Below are 17,124 nucleotides of genomic sequence, written 5' to 3'. Positions count from 1 at the left end.
TTTACTGAAACACTTGTTCTGTAATCATTTACTATTGTGATCAAAAATATTTAATCTCTATTCTCAGGCTGATCTGTAAATAGTTTTCAAATAAACAATACACACATCAACTTCTGATCATTCCTTATCAATTTCAGACTTAAAATAATATATTGATGTAAACCACGGCCACTCCCGGTTAAACCACGCCCACTTCCGGGTTATGCCACGCCCATTCCGAGTACAGATACAGATAGTGGTTTACTCGCTCATCCCTAGTATGCTAGTTATTAATCCGTGGCGTCACAGACTCTCCTCCAGTCTTCACACCGCAGCTACAATCCAGCAAACGCAGCCTGCTGTTCCTGGTGTGATGCTGTTTTTGCTCTGATGTCACAGGACAGTCCGCTGCCACGCACCACCACCGCCCACCCGGCGGAGCGCGATGCACAGCTGCAGCTGCAGAGGTCAGAGAGAAAAGATGAGCGTTTGGAGGGACATCTGAGAGGTGACTGCATTTTCCCGTGAAGCCAAGCTAGCGGTGTGTGTGTGTGTGTGTGTGTGTGTGTGTGTGTGTGTGTGTGTGTGTGTGTGTGTGTGTGTGTGTGTGTGTGTGTGTGTGTGTGTGTGTGTGTGTGTGTGTGTGTGTGTGTGTGTGTGTGTGTGTGTGGTGTGTGTGTGTTTTACGACTGGTTGCTTTTGCAGGAGTTGGCAGGCAGAGTCGGTGGACAGCGGCTGCAGCAACAGCACAGCGTTTACGACTCCTTCCTCAGAGGGCTTTTACGCTGAAAGCATCTGCCCAACCACTGGAGGGCGCTGTGATCAGACACCCAGCAAATTCTCTACAATAAAGGTAAAGTAGGCAGCAGCTGTAGAGTACTAGTAGAGTAAGAACTGGACATTTAGGGGTCCATTTTGTCCTTATCCCAGGTGGAGAAAGCTACGATGACAGAGGGTCCATTCCCAGAGCCGGTGAGAGTCCGGCATAAGGAGAGGGGGGGTCGCTGGGGCCACGCCTCGCCGTTCTTGCGCGGCAGCACTATCGTTCGCTCTCAGACCTTCTCACCTGGTGCGAGGAATCAGTATGTCTGCAGGGTGAGTTGTTTTATTCACAATGATGGTTGATGTTTGTAGCTGACCGGCTAACCTCCTGTTCCTTATGCTCAGTTATATCGCAGCGACAGTGACAGCTCAACTTTACCAAAGAAGTCACCTTTTGTTAGAAACACGTTGGAAAGAAGAACGCTGCGATATAAGCAGGTAAATCCTCGTGATTTGTTTCCAGCTGCATGAGTGTTTTGTATTTGTTTCCCGTGAGCTCGTTTGTTTTTTGGGAGCAGCAGTCGTATCGCTCCTCCTTGGCTGAGCAGCCAACACGCACCTCCTTGGACCTGGAGCTGGATCTTCAGGCCTGCAGGACCCGTCAGAGACAGCTGATGGAGGAGCTGAATGCCCTGAGAGAGCTGAAGCTGCGACTGGAGGAGCCACAGTCCAGGGAGGCCGCCGAACTTCCCAACTGGGCCCTGAGGGACGAGCGCTTCCGCTGCCTGCTCAGAGAGGCTCAGAGACAGGTAGACGTGTCTGAAGAGCTCAGATCTGCTTTAGTCAGCCTCGCTGGGCAGCAGCTGACCGTTGCACCTCTGCACAGGCCGGCCAGAGCAAGCAGGAGCAGCGTCAGGAGGAGGCCGCTGAGAGGAGGCTGAGGAAGGCTTCTAAAGAGGTTCTGCAGATGAGAGGGCAGAGCCAGAAGGAGCCTCTGCCTGTGCAGACGTTCAGGTTGGCAATATCATGTAATCGTGCTGCAGCCCCCCCCCCACTGGGGGTTCTGGTCACTACCGTTGTACCTCAAACATCTGCACAGGGGTTTATTTAGGTAACTGTGTCTGACTTCTATCCGGGTTTGTCTGTTTTACTGGATGGAAAACGTTTGACTACAACAGGTCTGGAGGTGAAACCGCGTTTGTTGTTTCTTTTCTTTTGTTGCTGAAAAAGGAACCAAAGAAAGGATCTATGGATTACTGGTGTAGCCGCGTAGCGTCACGCTGCTTTTCCGAGGACACTCATGGTGCTTACACACCGGTGTCGGTCCGGTCCCTTCCAGGACTTTGGCTTCACAACAAGTCAGATTTGCATTTTCGGTTCCGAAGCAACTCTTTTTTCAGACCTTCTTCCCAGCGGTCAGACTAGGACCGAGGTGACACTACGGACTGATTGGTCAGCTGAGATTACGCCTCTGGAACAGCACACCGCCCCTTAGAGACCGAACTCCCGCCATGCAGCCCCTCCAAGCCCCAGCTGTGCCCAGGCTAGTGTGTAAGCACCACTGGAGCGGTTGGATTAGTGCAGCTCAGCCCAATCTTTAGTCTGTGCTTTGTTGAGGTTCCAAGTGCACCAAGTCGGGTCAGCATCGCTACTGTGGCTGCTGATTGGCTAGGGGGCGGAGTCACTGGTTGCTCTGGAGTTTTCCGCCTGGTTCAGATTCTGGCAAAAAGCCATAAAAGTGAGCAGAAAGTCCAGCGCCACCGTCTGTGTGCTGATCCGTGTCTCTGTGTGATGTACCGTCACCGCGCGCCGTGTACTGGTCCTCTCATGCTGCTTTTGCTTAAAGGAAGATCCCCCCCCCCCCCCCTGTTTTTACATTAAACAAGGTGCTTGCAATCTTTCGATCTGGGTTTAAACGCTTCCCTCCCGCTGAGTCATCACTGCTGAGCAGGTTTAATGACATCCTGTTTGCCAGATGTGGGAGCCACGTTCATCTAGTCCTTCTGGATTTTACTGCACATGTTGGTACAACCGATCAGGGCATGACCCGCACCTGTCAGAGTCCGAGGACTCCAACTCGCTTTACACTACAGTGCATCATTCATCCATTCACACACTTGTGGTGATGAGCTACAGCGTAGCCGCAGCTGTCCTGGGGTACACTGACAGAGGCGAGGCTGCCGAGTACAGGCACCTAAGTGTCTTGCCCAAGGACACAACAGAATTCTGTACGGAGCCGGGATCGAACCTGCCACCTTCCGATTCCTAGACAACCCACTCATTCTCCTGAGCTACTGCTGCCACCTGGTGGCCTGGTTGGAGCACGGCGTAGGTGTTAGTGGCATAGGGATGTTCATATGTTGCTTTTGTTACAGCTAGGCTGGATTAGTGTCACTGGTTCTGTTTTGGAGTCCGGAAATCCTCCCGCCACACCTTCAGCTTGTGCTGCTCAGCTGAGGAACGCAGGACTGAGCATATCACTCCTGTTCTGTGCTAGCTGCACCGGTTGCCTGCAGAGGTGGAAAGTTACGAAGTACATTTACTCACGTTACTGTAATTGAGTAGCTTTTTTGTATATTTATACTTTTTAAGTTGTTTTTAAAATCTGTACTTTTACTTTTACTTGAGTAAGTTTTTAAAAAAGAATTGTAACTCGCTACATTTTAAATCATCCGTTACTGAGTAAAATAAATTATAGGCTTAATGAATTACAAATATTACATGTAGCAGCGTCGGAACGGAACGGAGACACCTGCATGAGCGCCGCGTCTAAACCGTGTGTGTGTGTGTGTGTGTGTGTGTGTGTGTGTGTGTGTGTGTGTGTGTGTGTGTGTGTGTGTGTGTGTGTGTGTGTTACACATATAGGACTGCATGAGACAGCATGGTTTCATCAAATCCATGCATCTTATGGGCCATTCCCATCTGTACCGGGTCGGCCCGGGCCGGGTAGCGTAGGTTGTTTACATATCTGGGTGGCCTGGTATTGTTCCGGGCCAACCAAGGCTCATTCTCAGCCCTCTTCTGGAGGGGGTCTGCTTCAGGCCGACCAGGGCCAACACACCCACTGCTGACAGCAAATTCACACCTTCCATTAGAGCAAGCCTCTGATTGGTGGGTAGAATCAGCCCACATGGGCTTAAGGCAAGGATGTGTGGAATCAACCGGGCCAGGCTGGGGCCGACTGGGGCTACCCGGCCCGGGCCGACCCGGTACAGATGGGAATGGCCCAATATATCTTGGCTGAAGTAACGGCTCAGGAAAATAACATATTTCATACATAATGACGTCTCTGCAGTGTCTATGATAATGTTTTATCTTATCTTTGGTCTGGGACGTGTAACTTATCATGATACAAGCCTTTTAAAACATGTTAATGTGCTACAAGAGGAGATGAATGCATGAATTTAAAGTTCATGTTTGGAGACCAACCTTCACAGTGTGGAGGCTCACGCTGGTGAGGAGACACCGTTAGTTCTAGTAACACCTGGGCTCCCAAGGCCTGTTCTGACAGGATGGACGTTACGGGACCCTTAAGGATTCCAGTTGGATGGTTGGAGGATTATTTAGGAGGATTGGAATGAACAAACTGGTTTCAGTGGTGAAGGGTTAAAGGAGTGCAGACCTGCCAACCTTGTCAAAAATGTTTGAGCACCACTTGTGCAGCGTTTTTTCATGGACTTTTGCAACTCCATTGCTTTTCACGCTGTAATCTCCCCCCATTCACTGGATGAACAATTACACACACACACACACACACACACACACACACACACACAGTTGACCTTACCAGAACAGCAGCAAGTGGCGAACCGGAGGGAGAGAGGAGCAGCGGGCAGGACGAAGCAGGGAGGAGGGGGGCGGGGGTGTTGCGCTGTAGGTTAGGCAGAATAGTTTTTCGCTGCTTTTCTACGATGATCGGCTTAAACTTCTTCACCACGCCACTGAGTCGTGTTGTCACACATGAGTACCACACGTGCACATTTGCCACAGAACTCAACTCAACGTAGCCGCAGCTTTTTGCGTAGTTGACAGAGGTGAGTGGTACCGGCGTAAATAGATGCCAAATTGCGTCGTGGCTACGCAAAATGCGTACAGGTTGGCAGGTCTGTGAGTGAGTGAACCCACGACCAAGGATGAACTCTAACTTTAAAAATCAGCTGCTCTAAATAAGCATGAAGGTCAGAGAGGAGCTCTAGGATGGACACGGATACAGGAACTGTAATGTAGAGGTAAAGTAGGGCGGGGCCAACGTTAGCAGCTGTCATACGCTCCATCTGACATGTTACACTTTCATTTAGCTCGTCGTGTGGCAGGTTAGAGTTTTGTCATGAGAACACTGAGATACCTCACATGCTGATGTATCTAAAAGTTAACTTTTTATTTTCAAAATAAAGATTAATTTTAATCACAGCTGAAACGTACAAGCCTAGAAAAACCTCGTCCAATCGGTGTGCACTTCCTGTTCTCACTGATTGGATAGAAATCCTTCCATCAAACTGTGTGTGTGTGTGTGTTGCGCACACACACACACACACACACACACACACACACACACATCTTTACGCTGACAAAAATGTAACTAAGTAACTTTTACTTTGAGTACATTTTATTTACAGTACTTTTTACTTTTACTTGAGTAAAAATGTAGGCAAGTACTTGAGTAGGACACATTAGTACTCTTTCCTCCTGTCTGCAGACTCTGATGTTGACACCGGTGTTCTGGTCTGTCTGGGTTCATGTGTACAAAAGCGTTCTGTAGTCTGAACTCTAACGGTGGTGTGATGACCTGTTGGGTTCCTCTGCAGAGAGAAGATGGCCTTCTTCACCAGACCAAGGTTTAACATCCCTCCTTTGCCAGCAGACGACGTATGAGGACCCCCCTCTGTGCTGCATGAAGTATTTGTCACCTTTTCTGAGCTCATGAAGTTTTTTCTACTAGAGGCGCGGCGTGTGCTCTGCAGATGAAGATCTAAATGTTTGACACTTTTAGAAACTAGACCCGGTTACTGACAACAGCCCCGCTCTACAATGTGGTGTTTTTATGGGGGGGGGGGGGGGGGGGGTTACTCGGGTTTGTGCTACAGAAGGCTGGAAGGCGGGAACAAGTCGGTTTGGACAGATTCACTGTACTGTAACTTATTTTATAGTACTTTTCCTTGAAGGAAATCAAATGTTTCCAGCTTCTTAAATGTATTTTGAACAAATAGCACTTGGATGTTTTTACTTACAGCTAAATGAAACTATTGTTGGCTGTTTTTTCTGTTACTTAACTCGAGTTATTTACGTGAACTGTTATTGTGTAATCCACTTTTATTACAGATGTCAATGTTATTTTGTTCTTATTAAAATTAATATTATTTCATATACCTTTCAATATATGAACAAATATATGAAACACTGTATTCAGGGTTTTCTTGTGCTTGTATGAACATTTGCAGTTACTTCCTGTCAAGATAAAAGTAAATGAATCTGCATGTGGACTGGCCGCTGCTGCTTATCAGTCGTGTTTCAGGTGCGGGACGATAAACCGGAGCTGGAATCAACAACGCCTGTTCTGTGCACGCAAACACTTTCTCCAAATGTGTCACATGCACTTTGTCTCCAACCACAAGCAGCTTCTGCTGACCCCGTTTGAGTGTCAGTTTGTCGATTCTTGAGAAGACCTACCACGCACCAAGACAGGCAGCTGTGTCAGCTACTTATCTCCAGATGATTTCCTGTTTCAGCACAAGTTCCCAGAAGCTCGGGAGAGGCACGGTGCTGATCTTCTGAGAGAAGCAGCTCGACTGGATTTCTGCTAAACGGCAAAGAACCCGCCGTTTGTTCTCGGGCCGCGCTGTTTGAGAAGAAGAAGTGCCGACTTCCCTACAGGCAAACAAACCGGTCTCTTGTCTGTGGTTACTGGTGACATTAGGAGCTGGCTCGTGTGTTTCACACCGATCAGAACAAACGTAAACCAAGTTCAGTGTACGTAAAAATATCTCCAGCACATCCAGCACGGTCAAGGTTCATATAAACGGTGTTTTTATCCAGTATAGAAACAAAATTACTAGATTTTTCTTTGGAGATTGGCCCTCTTAAAGGTGTGGAACAACCCATTTTTTATTATGTCTGATTATAATCGGTCACGGAGTTCGTCATGCAGGCTGAACATGAAAATAGTCTCCTACACCTATCTTTAGCTTCTGATAGAAAATAGATGTGAAACGTAAGATTAGAAAAGCCTGACAGATCTACGTCACACTGTCACTTTAGATGAGTCAACCATGAACTAGTAGACAGTGTTAGCATTAGCAACTTCACCACACAGCAGAACTCCTCCAGGCGCGTTATTGTGGAGATAAAACATCCACATTGTAAGTCAGTGGTAGAGTCGTGTTGCTGTTGCCTAATCCGAAGAGATCTGTCCAGATATCAGGAATTACGACTGCGACACCTGCTGCTGGAAGCTCAGCTGTGATGTGGGTAACTGGTAGTTACTGGAAATTCTGCACTGGTATATCTTCCCCACTGCAAACGTACCACACCTTTAACACTGTAGGTTGTAAGGAAGCACAAGGATGCTAAAACAAAGTTCACACGTCTACTTGCTAATAAAACCGTGTGTGTGTGTGTGTGTGTGTGTGTGTGTGTGTGTGTTAGCTAAATCTATCCTCGACTACTAGATGTTTAAGGATGCGCTGATATGAAGATTTGAGCTGATGGATACCCACATTTACTGACATGTTTACATAGTTCCCTACATTTGACTACTCGCTTCTCTGCTTCAGTTAAACATCCCACAATGATGTGCTGCTTCACTATCACCATGACGCGGCCTAAGACGTTCCACGTGGTCAGCCACCGTCCCCCATTCTCCTGAAAGACAGCATCAAGATAAAATCGGCCAAATGTCTTAATCGGACTATTTGCCAATAATTGTGTTGATGCTGATCTATCGGGCATCTCTAATCTCTGATCAGGTCCGTCAGTCCAGTTCAACTCAGTCAAGTTCAAAGTGTCATTACCACATGTACAGTGTCACAAGACCACACGCGTGTATCACCATGCAGTCGTTTTCCTAGAGTGACCAAAGCTAAAATAACATCTGATCCCGGTTTAAAACTCCTTCATGAAAGGTGAGATTCCTCCAGAACATTTGTGCTTTTATTCAGTATAAAAAAGAAAAACATGTTGCATAAATTAAGTGAACCAATGCAAATATAAACTTGGATTCTCTTTAAAAGCTGTTCCGTATAAACCAAACACGTCAACTTAAAACACGATAGCACTGAGAGGAGATCTAAACTCATCAAAGTCCCAGTAGATTATGAAACATCTCAGGTATGACGATGTGTTGAAGAACAACAATTTCTAAACCATTTTCAGATGTAAAAGCACCAGTAAACATAGGAAGGGCTGGACATGAAGCAAGGAGATAAAAGAAAAGCTACACGTCCCTTTGTGACACGTTGGTTCTCCGTGTCCACGTGACACGTTGGTTCTCCGTGTCCACGTGTCACATACGAGTTGGAAGGAAAACATGCGACGGGCTTTAAGGTGTGAACACATTCCTCTGTCCACCTCCGCTCTGCAGGACGCCCCCTTCAGACATCAGTCCCGGCTGTCCTCAGGTCAGTTTGCTTCTATATGGGGACGGAAACGATGGTTGGAAGATCTCCAATAGGAGGTGGATGATACTTCTCCACCCTCATCAGACGTCGTAGAATATCATCTCGATCGCGCGGCCAAGCAAAGATGTGAGTGTTTTGAAGCCAGTTAGGAACGTGACACTGAAGAGAAACAGCATTTAGATGATCACTGCTGAGGTCGGGAGGTTGACCTCGCTTCACGGGAAGGAGATGAAAACACTTCACAGAGCTCACTTTAAAACAACACTCACTTTTTTAGCCCCAGGAAACAAAACGGGAATGAACCGGAAATTCTTGCTTCCATTCTGGATGAATTCGTTCTGAAGCTGCGAGACGCAAACAAACCAACACTGAAGCGTCGCTATAGACGATCAGACTTGTAGAGACTGGGTAAAGACGCTGACCTGTTTGTGTATGTAGACCGTGTTGAAGGTCCTCTCGTCATTCTCCAGGTCAAACGGGGGGGCCGTCACCGTCTCAAAGTACTTTGGACTGATGATGATGATGATCAGATATTCTTTCTGGAAGCAAACAGCTTTAGCTGCTTAACGTACTCTCAGGACAAGTTCCCTCTTGCACCAGGTCCCATAGCTCAGGGCCAAGTTCAGCGTCGGTTTACTAACTGATCTTACCTCGCTGAGATACCGCTCCATGAAGTCAATCTTGCTTATACTCCTGAACTGCTGCTCAAAAATGTCAATCTGAAACAAAAGTCGAGACAATTAAACCTAAAGCCGACGCGGAGCTACAGCGGCCTACGCAGGACGAGTGGGAACTGGTAACACCGTCTTAAATGTGTGGATATACCCAAAAACAAGTCTGTTGATTAGATCGGCTAATCTGGAACTCAAACACCTGATTTTCTGTTTGGTTTTGGTCCATGACGGTGCCACTGCAACGCTGAAAAAAAAAATCCTAAATGTTTAAAGTCCATGAACTCCACACAGCCTAGAAATGCTAGAAATAACAGCTTCCATGCAATTGGTTTTCACTTCCAGACATAATTTAAGTTCCCATCATCAAGGTACCAGTTTATGTAGAGTCTCCGTCTGCAGGTCAGAGATCGGTACCGGCCATCAAAACCAGAACTAGAGACAGTTACGTCGTCCGTCACATTAAAACAATCCTGTTATATGAACATGTTTACAAGCATATTAAACAGCGGTTACGCAATATCAATGCAACCAAGGCTGAACAGCACATCCCAGAACAACCACCGGAGTCAAACCCGCAACTCCTGCTGTAAGCACAGCTACGACCAGCCTTCTGTAAAGATTTTTATACGTCATCAAATAATCTGTTTTGACAAAATATCTTAATGATGAGAATGAAAACTGAGTTCAGAATAAAATATCGTTATGCTGCTTTTAGATCAAATTTCACTTTATTCCAACATAATCTTCATTTCCAAGTTACACTGAAAAAAGTTTTTAGTATTTTCTCATAAAATATTCGACACTAAATGTTAAAATGGCATGCGTGTTACCGCTCAGCTGTTTTTAGAGCTACGGTTCTCTGCAGGGCGGCAGAGTCTGATTTATAAACGAACAACCGAACTGTACGTACGTGAGTATCAAAGCCGTTGTGTCGCAGCAGAGCCACAAAGTTGATGATCTCATTGACGTGCTTGTCATTGTCTGCTTCGTACGTGACAAAGACCCTCCCTAAAATAAAAAAGCAAAGGTGTTTAAAGACTTGACGAGCGTGCGGCTGCCCGTGCTGCTGACGCGGCGCTTACTCTGCTCCAGAGAAAGTGGCGTGCTGTAAGCCGGGCGTCTCTCTTTGACCGGGATGTTGGGGCCGCTGTGAGAAGAGAAAAAGGGCTTTAGATAAAAACGCTCAACGTGAGGCGGAGACATCATACAACTACTGCAAGTCAGAGTAAATATTATGGTAAAGGAAACTCACAGTTGTGTGAATCCTGCTCCAGGAAGTCTGTAGTCTCCTGGATCTGAAAACATAAGACACGTAAAAACGTCCCTCCAGACTCTGGGACTTAATGACTGATTAGAAAACAGACCAGCAGACTTACAGTACTGGCTGCACGGAGGCCATGCGTGTCTGTCAACTATAGGCCTCCTACTGAAGGCTTCAGCAGGACACTGGGCACAACATGCAGGTCCTGCTGGCGGACCGGAGTACGGAGACAGCGTATGGTGGTACAGCTCTGCCGACGGAGGGTTGGAGTGCAGAGACAGTGGCTGCTCCAAGCTGAAGGTGTTACTGCAGCGCTGACCAGGGAGGGAGAGCGACTTGCATCTGTCCTCACAACAGTTAGGGTAATGTTTCTGGCTTAGACAGGATGGCAGGCTGTTGGGATAACCCGACCAGCTGCTGTTAAGGCTCGAGTGGAGCCAGCTGACCTGGCTCGGGAACGGAGTCGGCTGGGTGAATCCGGCTGGCAGGCTGTGAGGGGGTTGGGATGAGCCGAAGCTAGAGATGTTTGGGTGGCGCAAGTCTTCCTGCCTGCTGCTCCACCTCTGTCTGCTAAACACGGAGCCGTGGTCTAAGAGTCGTGGGTGGCCATGGAGGTTAGTGGTGGCGTCCACCATGTGGTTGGCTTCTCGCTTCTCTGAGCTCATAGTCTCATCGTCCTCTTCAGGGGTGTTGTGGCGGGAGCTCAGCAGGCTGATGCAACTGTGCACGGGCAACATATTAACCGGAACAATCAGTGGTCTGAAACGGGTGGAAATTCTGCTTCACATCTGCAGCGCCCGCTTACAAGAAACGAGCTCCGCTTTTATCAAAAAGGCAGATCTACTGTGAATGGATTCGCTAACTTCCTGACTAGAGAAAAAAACTGAAAACAGACTCAAATTATGCTGAATTCAGCTCTGTGCTACATTTTGAGACAGCGGCGTGTTTGCTGTCACGCTCACCTATTTGGAGCAGAACGCGAGCAGACGGGGGCGGGCAGCATCACTGGGAGTTTTCCTCCTAACATCCATGTGTTTCTCCTTTAAACTTCACCTAAACTCCTGCTGGGGTAAAAAAAAATCTGGTGAGGCTTTAAAGGGGAAATGAGGCAAAACTCACCTTTTGTGCACCCATGTGGGTTTCAAACATGAAACCCCATCTATCTGTCATCGGTCAGTGTTTGGTTTTAGAAATCATGTGACTAAACAAGCGGTTTCTAAAAGTTCCCCTTTGTCACAAATGAGGAAACAAGAATAGAACCACCTCTCGTGCAAGAGGGAGCTGCTGCTGCAGAAGCTCTACTCCAAGCCCCTGGCAAACATTGGAGCTTCTCAGCTTATAGCAACCTGAGCAGGGGGCGAGTGGGCGTGGCCAGAGTGACGGAGCCCTAGCTCTGTCCTAGCTCGTAACAGAAACTGTCAAGTATTAAACTGCTGAAACCACTTCATGTGAGAGGGATTTTGTTTCAATCATAGAAATATAAAAAAGTCATAAAGTGTCCTTTAAAAGCAAACCGACTCCCGACTCGTTATGCTTGAGCAGCCTAACCGTCTTTGATCTACATGAAAACATAAAAGCCAAAGTTCCTTCCACACCGGGACTTTTCTCTGTTGAGTCATGAGGAAGTGCTCACTGACGCGGTCAGTTTAAAAAATAAATGTTATTACATTAATCTGTTCGTTACCTAAAGCACCAGTTACTTCCGGTTCCCACTGGCTACTCAGGTTCCATGATGATCACAGATCATTTCCCAGCATGCAGCAGCAGAAAGTCATTCGGGGCCGCCTCAGTGCTCCAGTCCATGTTAAACCTCTGTGGTCGCTCACAAGCAAACCTGCTTCAGCTTTCCACTGAAACCGACCCAGAAATGTTTCTCCATCAGCTTTTCCCTCCACTTATTTAAATTATGGACCTGCATCAAATCACCTAAACCGTTTCTGTCCTCGTTTCGGACATTCCTCTCGACCATAAAGCCTTAAACGTGTCAGAGGACGAAGGTAAACGTAGCTGTTTGTTTAAGTGTCGGCAGGTAAATCAGACGAGTCAGACCGGTTATTACAGGTAAGAGCAGCACACTCACCGCCGCTGGTCCGAGCCTCTTCCGGGTAACTCTGCTGACTAAACCCGACAAATGTCTCCCCTAAAACGTGACTTCCACCAATAAGTTGTGAGTGAGCTGAAAACTTTCGTTGCCAGGTGAAAAGTTCTGACGGCCGAAAGGCTGATGCGCAGCTGGGACTCGAACCGCCTCCCTCCGCCCCAAGTCTCCACCTTCCCCCTCTTCCGGTTGCCTCTCACTGTGGGGGAGATTATTTCCCTCTGGGGGTGAGATTATTTCCCTCTGGGGGGAGATTATTTCCCTCTGGGGGTGAGATTATTTCCCTTCACAAAGGCAGCACAGTGTTTTCTGTTGATTTAACCTGTTTCGTAACAGGTCATGTGATTTGGTTTTCTTTAGTTCTTCGTGATGAGGATTTGGACGTTTTGACGTCACTGCCGTCAGGGTAACCGGTGGCCCTCATCACGCTGCGTACAACGAAGAACTAAAGAACACGAAATCAGAAAACAAACAGTACGAACGTAACAAAACAGATGGGTAATGGGTAGAGGTGTGACCAAGTCACAAGTCTTTCCAGTTATGTCTCGAGTCGAGTCCAAAGTCAATGATCTGGAAGTCCAAGTCAAGTCCAAGCCCTTAACTTTGTATTTTCAAGTCATAATCAAGTAATCTGTCCAACTTCAATTTAATGACGATGATAAACAAATTCCAGAAATAAAGCTTCTTAACTTTTCATTTATTTGCTCAACAAGCAGGAAGTGCAACAGAAACTGATTATAAACAAGGTGCTGCTGCGTTTAGCCGTACAAGATCTAACCGAGAACAAAGATGATTTATGATTTTTGTCCATGTCGGGCCACTTTTGTGTTAAAATATCAAATCTGCTCAAGTCATCATCAAGTCAGCAGATGCAAGTCGATTCATGTCTCAAGTCATTGGTGTTCAAGTCTGAGTCAAGTCGTAAGTCTTTATAGATTTTATCAAGTCAAGTCAGATGTCATTAAAATAATGACTCGAGTCCAAGTCATGTGACTCGAGTCCACACCTCTGTTAAATTGATGCTTTAAAACACTTTGACTGAGTACAGATGGGTAGCTCTTGAAATACTACATGGCAGCACCAATAAACAGGATGTTCTTACTTTATTTCTGAACAACAGAAGAAGACAGAGATGGTTCATCCATCTTTGTTTAAAATAAAACAACATTAGCTCATTTTAGCGCTGCCATCTCTATAGATGATGTAGTGTGACACTAAACATCCATTCTTTTCTGTTGGTGTGTTTTTGGAGATGGCTCTGTGTTCCCAAGGTACAGTGAATGCAACATGAATTCAAATAAACGCGGGAACATTTGGATAAGAGAAGATCTGGTTTCTGTCAGGTTAACCCCAAACCCTGAAACCCAAGAACCTCCAAGAAAAGGACCAGAATCAGATGCTTTGTATCCTTTTGAGCTTTAAAGTTTCTGCTGGCCACCAGGAAGATGGACCTCTGTTTTATTATGACCTGGTCTATAAAGACCCGAGTATCAGGGACTCAGACGGGTCTGATCAGGCGCTCTTCTGAGTCATTTTGTTGGGTCTTGTGTGACGTGCACACTAATCTTTTGATGAAAGTCTAAGGTCACACCTAGAAAAGAGAATTTTTCCAAACATGCTGGCAAGATTCCCGAATCTAAATCACTGGTTTATTCAAGCATTTTCATAATTCCAGAAACCTAAAATGATCCTGCTTTCAGATGTTAAATTTCATGTTTTGACATGAACAAGAAAAAAACTTTTAACAAATAATTCTTCATTAAGAACAACGAAGTGAACAAAAACATTTAAAAAATGCTTCCTGAAGTCAAAGCCTGCTCTAATTTCATAAGAAAACAAACGAATTAAACTACAAGTTGCATAAATATGAAACAACAACTTCTTACTGGAGGAAATAGGTGTGTGTCGGGGCAGGGAGTGGACACAGATTTAAACCTCCCTAAACACACCTCTCTGCATCAGGAGACCAGACAGCTCAGTAACTACTGTTTATCAGACATCCACCAGCAGCCACCACAGCAGAGCCAGGCGGTGCTTAAAAGGCTGTTTTTGGAGAGCAGCTCAAGCATCAACTATCCTCAGAGTCACACAGATCCTCCACAGAGCAACCGCAGTGCCATTATTCTGTGGTGTCACGGGTTTGATGGCAAAAAGGATTTCTGCATTTATGATTTCTGGGGAACCAACTTGATGTGACACCTGAAGCTCCACAAGACATACATAAAGAGACATTCAAAAACATTTGTCAAATGTTTTTTCTTTGCGCAAGTTCGTAGTTTTATTTATTTATTTGTTTGTTTGTTTGTTTGTTTTCACAGTTTTCAAGAGAAAATCTGAAGAGGAAATGAATCATTTCAGTTATACTTCCGTGTGTAATTTATGGTCTCTCTTTAAATCTTGGACTATTCCACTAAATTTGAAATTGTGCTGCAACAATTCAGAAGCTGGGATTTAATTACCTGACTACGGTGAAAATGTTCAACAAATGTTGAGGGCAGATGCCATTGGGCACAAAGTGGGTGATCAATCTCTGCTCTGCCATAGAGAAGCCGCAATCTGACTTAGATACAGAACCGCGACTCTTACAGTGACTCAGCATTCACCAGGATGAACACTGATCACAAAATAAACCACGCAACTGCTTGTTTTCAATAACAGCAAAAACATTTGTCCTAACATATTAAGGATGGCATGTCTGCCAAGTGATTGCTTTTGTATGATGCAGAAATGTAAAGCACTCCAGCAGCATTGAACCATGATCATAAGAGGCTACAGCATCGCCATCTAGTACCAGCTTCATGTGCACACTGTCACACAGAACGGAGAAAAAATTACTCATGAACAATTACTTTACCATCTGAAGATTGCAAAGTCCAGGCCTGTAGGGTAGGTTTGACATAAGCACTTCTTTCTGCAGGCAGATCACATTTGATTCAGCAAATGTAAACTTTATAGCCACGTAACATTTTGAAATTAGTTTTCATGTGTTCAATATCTAAAGTTTTTTTGTTTTGTTTGTTTAACGATCAAAATGACGTGTAAATGTGGATATTCCAGAACTACCGGTAATGTTCTGCAGCCTGCAGGACACATTTACTGGTTATATATTTTAATTATGGATAGTTACGCCATACATTAACAATAAAATTAAATTAGTCTGATTTAAAATACAACAAGGAATGAAGCCTGTAAAGTTTGTTCTGGAGAGATTCGTGATTTAGTTCACCTGACAGCTGTATCATCTACCCATTTCTACTGTTTGTTTACTTTGGGAAGTTTCTTGTACAAAAGACAAAATGATCAAACAGAAAACACAACCTCCAGATTTTCCAGCTGTTTTTAAATAATTTTACAACTCTGCTGTCAACATTGAAAAAAAAGACAAAACTGGCAAAGGAATGTTTTGAGAAAAAAAGCTGTAAATGCCTTTTTTCACTCAAATGTCCAACATAAGCTCGATGATGTCAAATAACTCCTAAATGTGGGAACATCTTGACTTATATCATCTTCGTCATGTAGACTCTGATAAGTTCATTTTTAATACCTCAAATTTCCTTTCATTTCATTTGAGAGATTTGTTTTACCTCGCAGTTTGACAATCAACACCACCGCCTTACCTCTTGGTGTCAGCATTGCATTTTCTAGCTTACACCCCGCTGCAATTTTATTAGTAGAAGAAGCGCTGACTGCCGTCAAACAAGCCCTCCGTTCGGAAACGACTGTCAAGCCAGCTCTCCTTCGATTTTTACGGGCGCAATTACAAGAGAAATTACGGTGTCCTCCTTCGAGTGTGTCTTTCAAAATAAAAGCGCACTTCTAGGATGTGTGTCTGAACGTGCTAATGAACAATTTTTCTGTATGTGTTAAAATTTTGTCTAAGAGAAAACTGCGTTTTTAATGATTTTATCTGTTAAAAAAATACTTTTAAGAAAAAGAATGAAAATGATTTAAATACAAATTTCTGTGACATTGTGAGCAAGAAAAAAAAACTATGTTGTTAATGATTTTGTCTATTTTAAAAATACTTTTAGTTAAAAGAATGAACATGATTTAAAGATCTGATGTGGTATTTCAAAATGAAGTGCAATCGAAGTAGTCAATAATGACAATTTTCACCATATTCAATGGTTAATTTCTCAAAAACATCTTTCCACATCAGTCCGGAAGTACACATCGAGTACTACATCCTTCCCGACTTTCATAAAGATCTGATGTGGCATAACCTTAACCCTAAACCTTTAAGTAATTAACCATTGAATATGATGAAAATTGTCACTAATGACAACTTTGATTGCACTTTATTTTGAAATGCCACATCAGATCTTTATGAAAGTCGGGGAAGATGTACCATACCATACCATACCATAGTTTATTTATATAGCATGTTTAAAACGCAGCATGGGAGCTGCCCAAAGTGCTGCACAGGCTAAAACAAAACGCGACCATTTTAAGAAACTAAAACAGAAGATAAAAATACCAGTCAAAAGCAGATAAAACATGATGGATGCTAAGAACACATTAAAACAATGACACGATAAAACACTAAAACGAGTCACTGTCTGAAAGCCAAATCGTAAAAGTGGGTCTTTAAACAAGATTTAAAAACCACCAGTGATGGAGCCTGCCAAACTCCAATGGGCAATGAGTTCCACAGCTTTGGGGCAGCATGCACAAATGCCACATCAGATCTTTATGAAAGTCGGTGAGGATGTAGTAGTCGATGTGTACTTCAGGTCT

The 17,124-nt window shown here is 44.9% G+C and overlaps 2 protein-coding genes across 10 annotated transcripts in view; one reads left to right on the top strand and one right to left on the bottom strand.

The window, feature by feature from the left end:
* Positions 1 to 6,221, top strand: part of wwc3 (WWC family member 3) — a 64,791-nt gene extending 58,570 nt beyond the window's left edge. The window contains exons 17-23 of one of the 2 annotated variants that reach the window (XM_070545912.1): positions 379 to 446; positions 685 to 832; positions 910 to 1,074; positions 1,147 to 1,239; positions 1,320 to 1,550; positions 1,628 to 1,755; positions 5,547 to 6,221. In XM_070545912.1, coding sequence (XP_070402013.1) covers positions 379 to 446; positions 685 to 832; positions 910 to 1,074; positions 1,147 to 1,239; positions 1,320 to 1,550; positions 1,628 to 1,755; positions 5,547 to 5,613 — 900 coding nt within the window. In that variant the 3' untranslated portion in view covers positions 5,614 to 6,221. Of the gene's footprint in view, positions 1 to 378; positions 488 to 684; positions 833 to 909; positions 1,075 to 1,146; positions 1,240 to 1,319; positions 1,551 to 1,627; positions 1,756 to 5,546 lie in introns of those variants that run through there. The other variant, XM_070545913.1, reaches the window with a different exon arrangement.
* A 1,648-nt stretch (positions 6,222 to 7,869) lies between these two features.
* On the bottom strand, positions 7,870 to 12,666 carry traf3ip2l (TRAF3 interacting protein 2-like). Of its 8 annotated transcripts, XM_054734799.2 has the most exons (11): positions 12,370 to 12,666; positions 11,974 to 12,139; positions 11,252 to 11,350; positions 10,405 to 11,048; positions 10,281 to 10,323; positions 10,111 to 10,175; positions 9,939 to 10,036; positions 9,005 to 9,073; positions 8,777 to 8,893; positions 8,624 to 8,698; positions 7,870 to 8,513 (listed from the first exon to the last, which is right to left on the bottom strand). In XM_054734799.2, the coding sequence occupies exons 3-11, from the start codon at positions 11,314 to 11,316 to the stop codon at positions 8,367 to 8,369; spliced, it is 1,323 nt and encodes a 440-aa protein (XP_054590774.2). In that variant the 5' UTR covers positions 11,317 to 11,350; positions 11,974 to 12,139; positions 12,370 to 12,666; the 3' UTR covers positions 7,870 to 8,366. The 8 variants fall into 8 exon arrangements, with proteins under 8 accessions (XP_054590774.2, XP_054590775.2, XP_054590771.2 ...); XM_054734800.2 differs by lacking the exon at positions 11,974 to 12,139 and having other exon boundaries at positions 11,252 to 11,353; XM_054734796.2 differs by lacking the exon at positions 11,974 to 12,139.
* Positions 12,667 to 17,124: the final 4,458 nt, after the last annotated feature.

Source organism: Nothobranchius furzeri, chromosome 16, assembly GCF_043380555.1.
Source record: "Nothobranchius furzeri strain GRZ-AD chromosome 16, NfurGRZ-RIMD1, whole genome shotgun sequence".
Classification (NCBI taxonomy): Eukaryota; Metazoa; Chordata; class Actinopteri; order Cyprinodontiformes; family Nothobranchiidae; genus Nothobranchius; species Nothobranchius furzeri.
The sequence above is the reverse complement of the archived record's forward strand: the minus strand, read 5'-3'. Positions and strand labels throughout refer to the sequence as shown.

What these genes read in the sequence shown, in the direction of transcription:
- traf3ip2l (XM_054734799.2), bottom strand. Translation starts at nt 11,316, where the DNA reads ATGTTAGGAGGAAAACTCCCAGTGATGCTGCCCGCCCCCGTCTGCTCG. An exon ending in GGAGCAGGATTCACACAACT is followed by an intron (nt 10,176 to 10,280) that starts GTGAGTTTCCTT and finishes CTCTTCTCACAG; the next exon opens with CGGCCCCAACATCCCGGTCA. An exon ending in CGGTCTACATACACAAACAG is followed by an intron (nt 8,699 to 8,776) that starts GTCAGCGTCTTT and finishes TGCGTCTCGCAG; the next exon opens with CTTCAGAACGAATTCATCCA.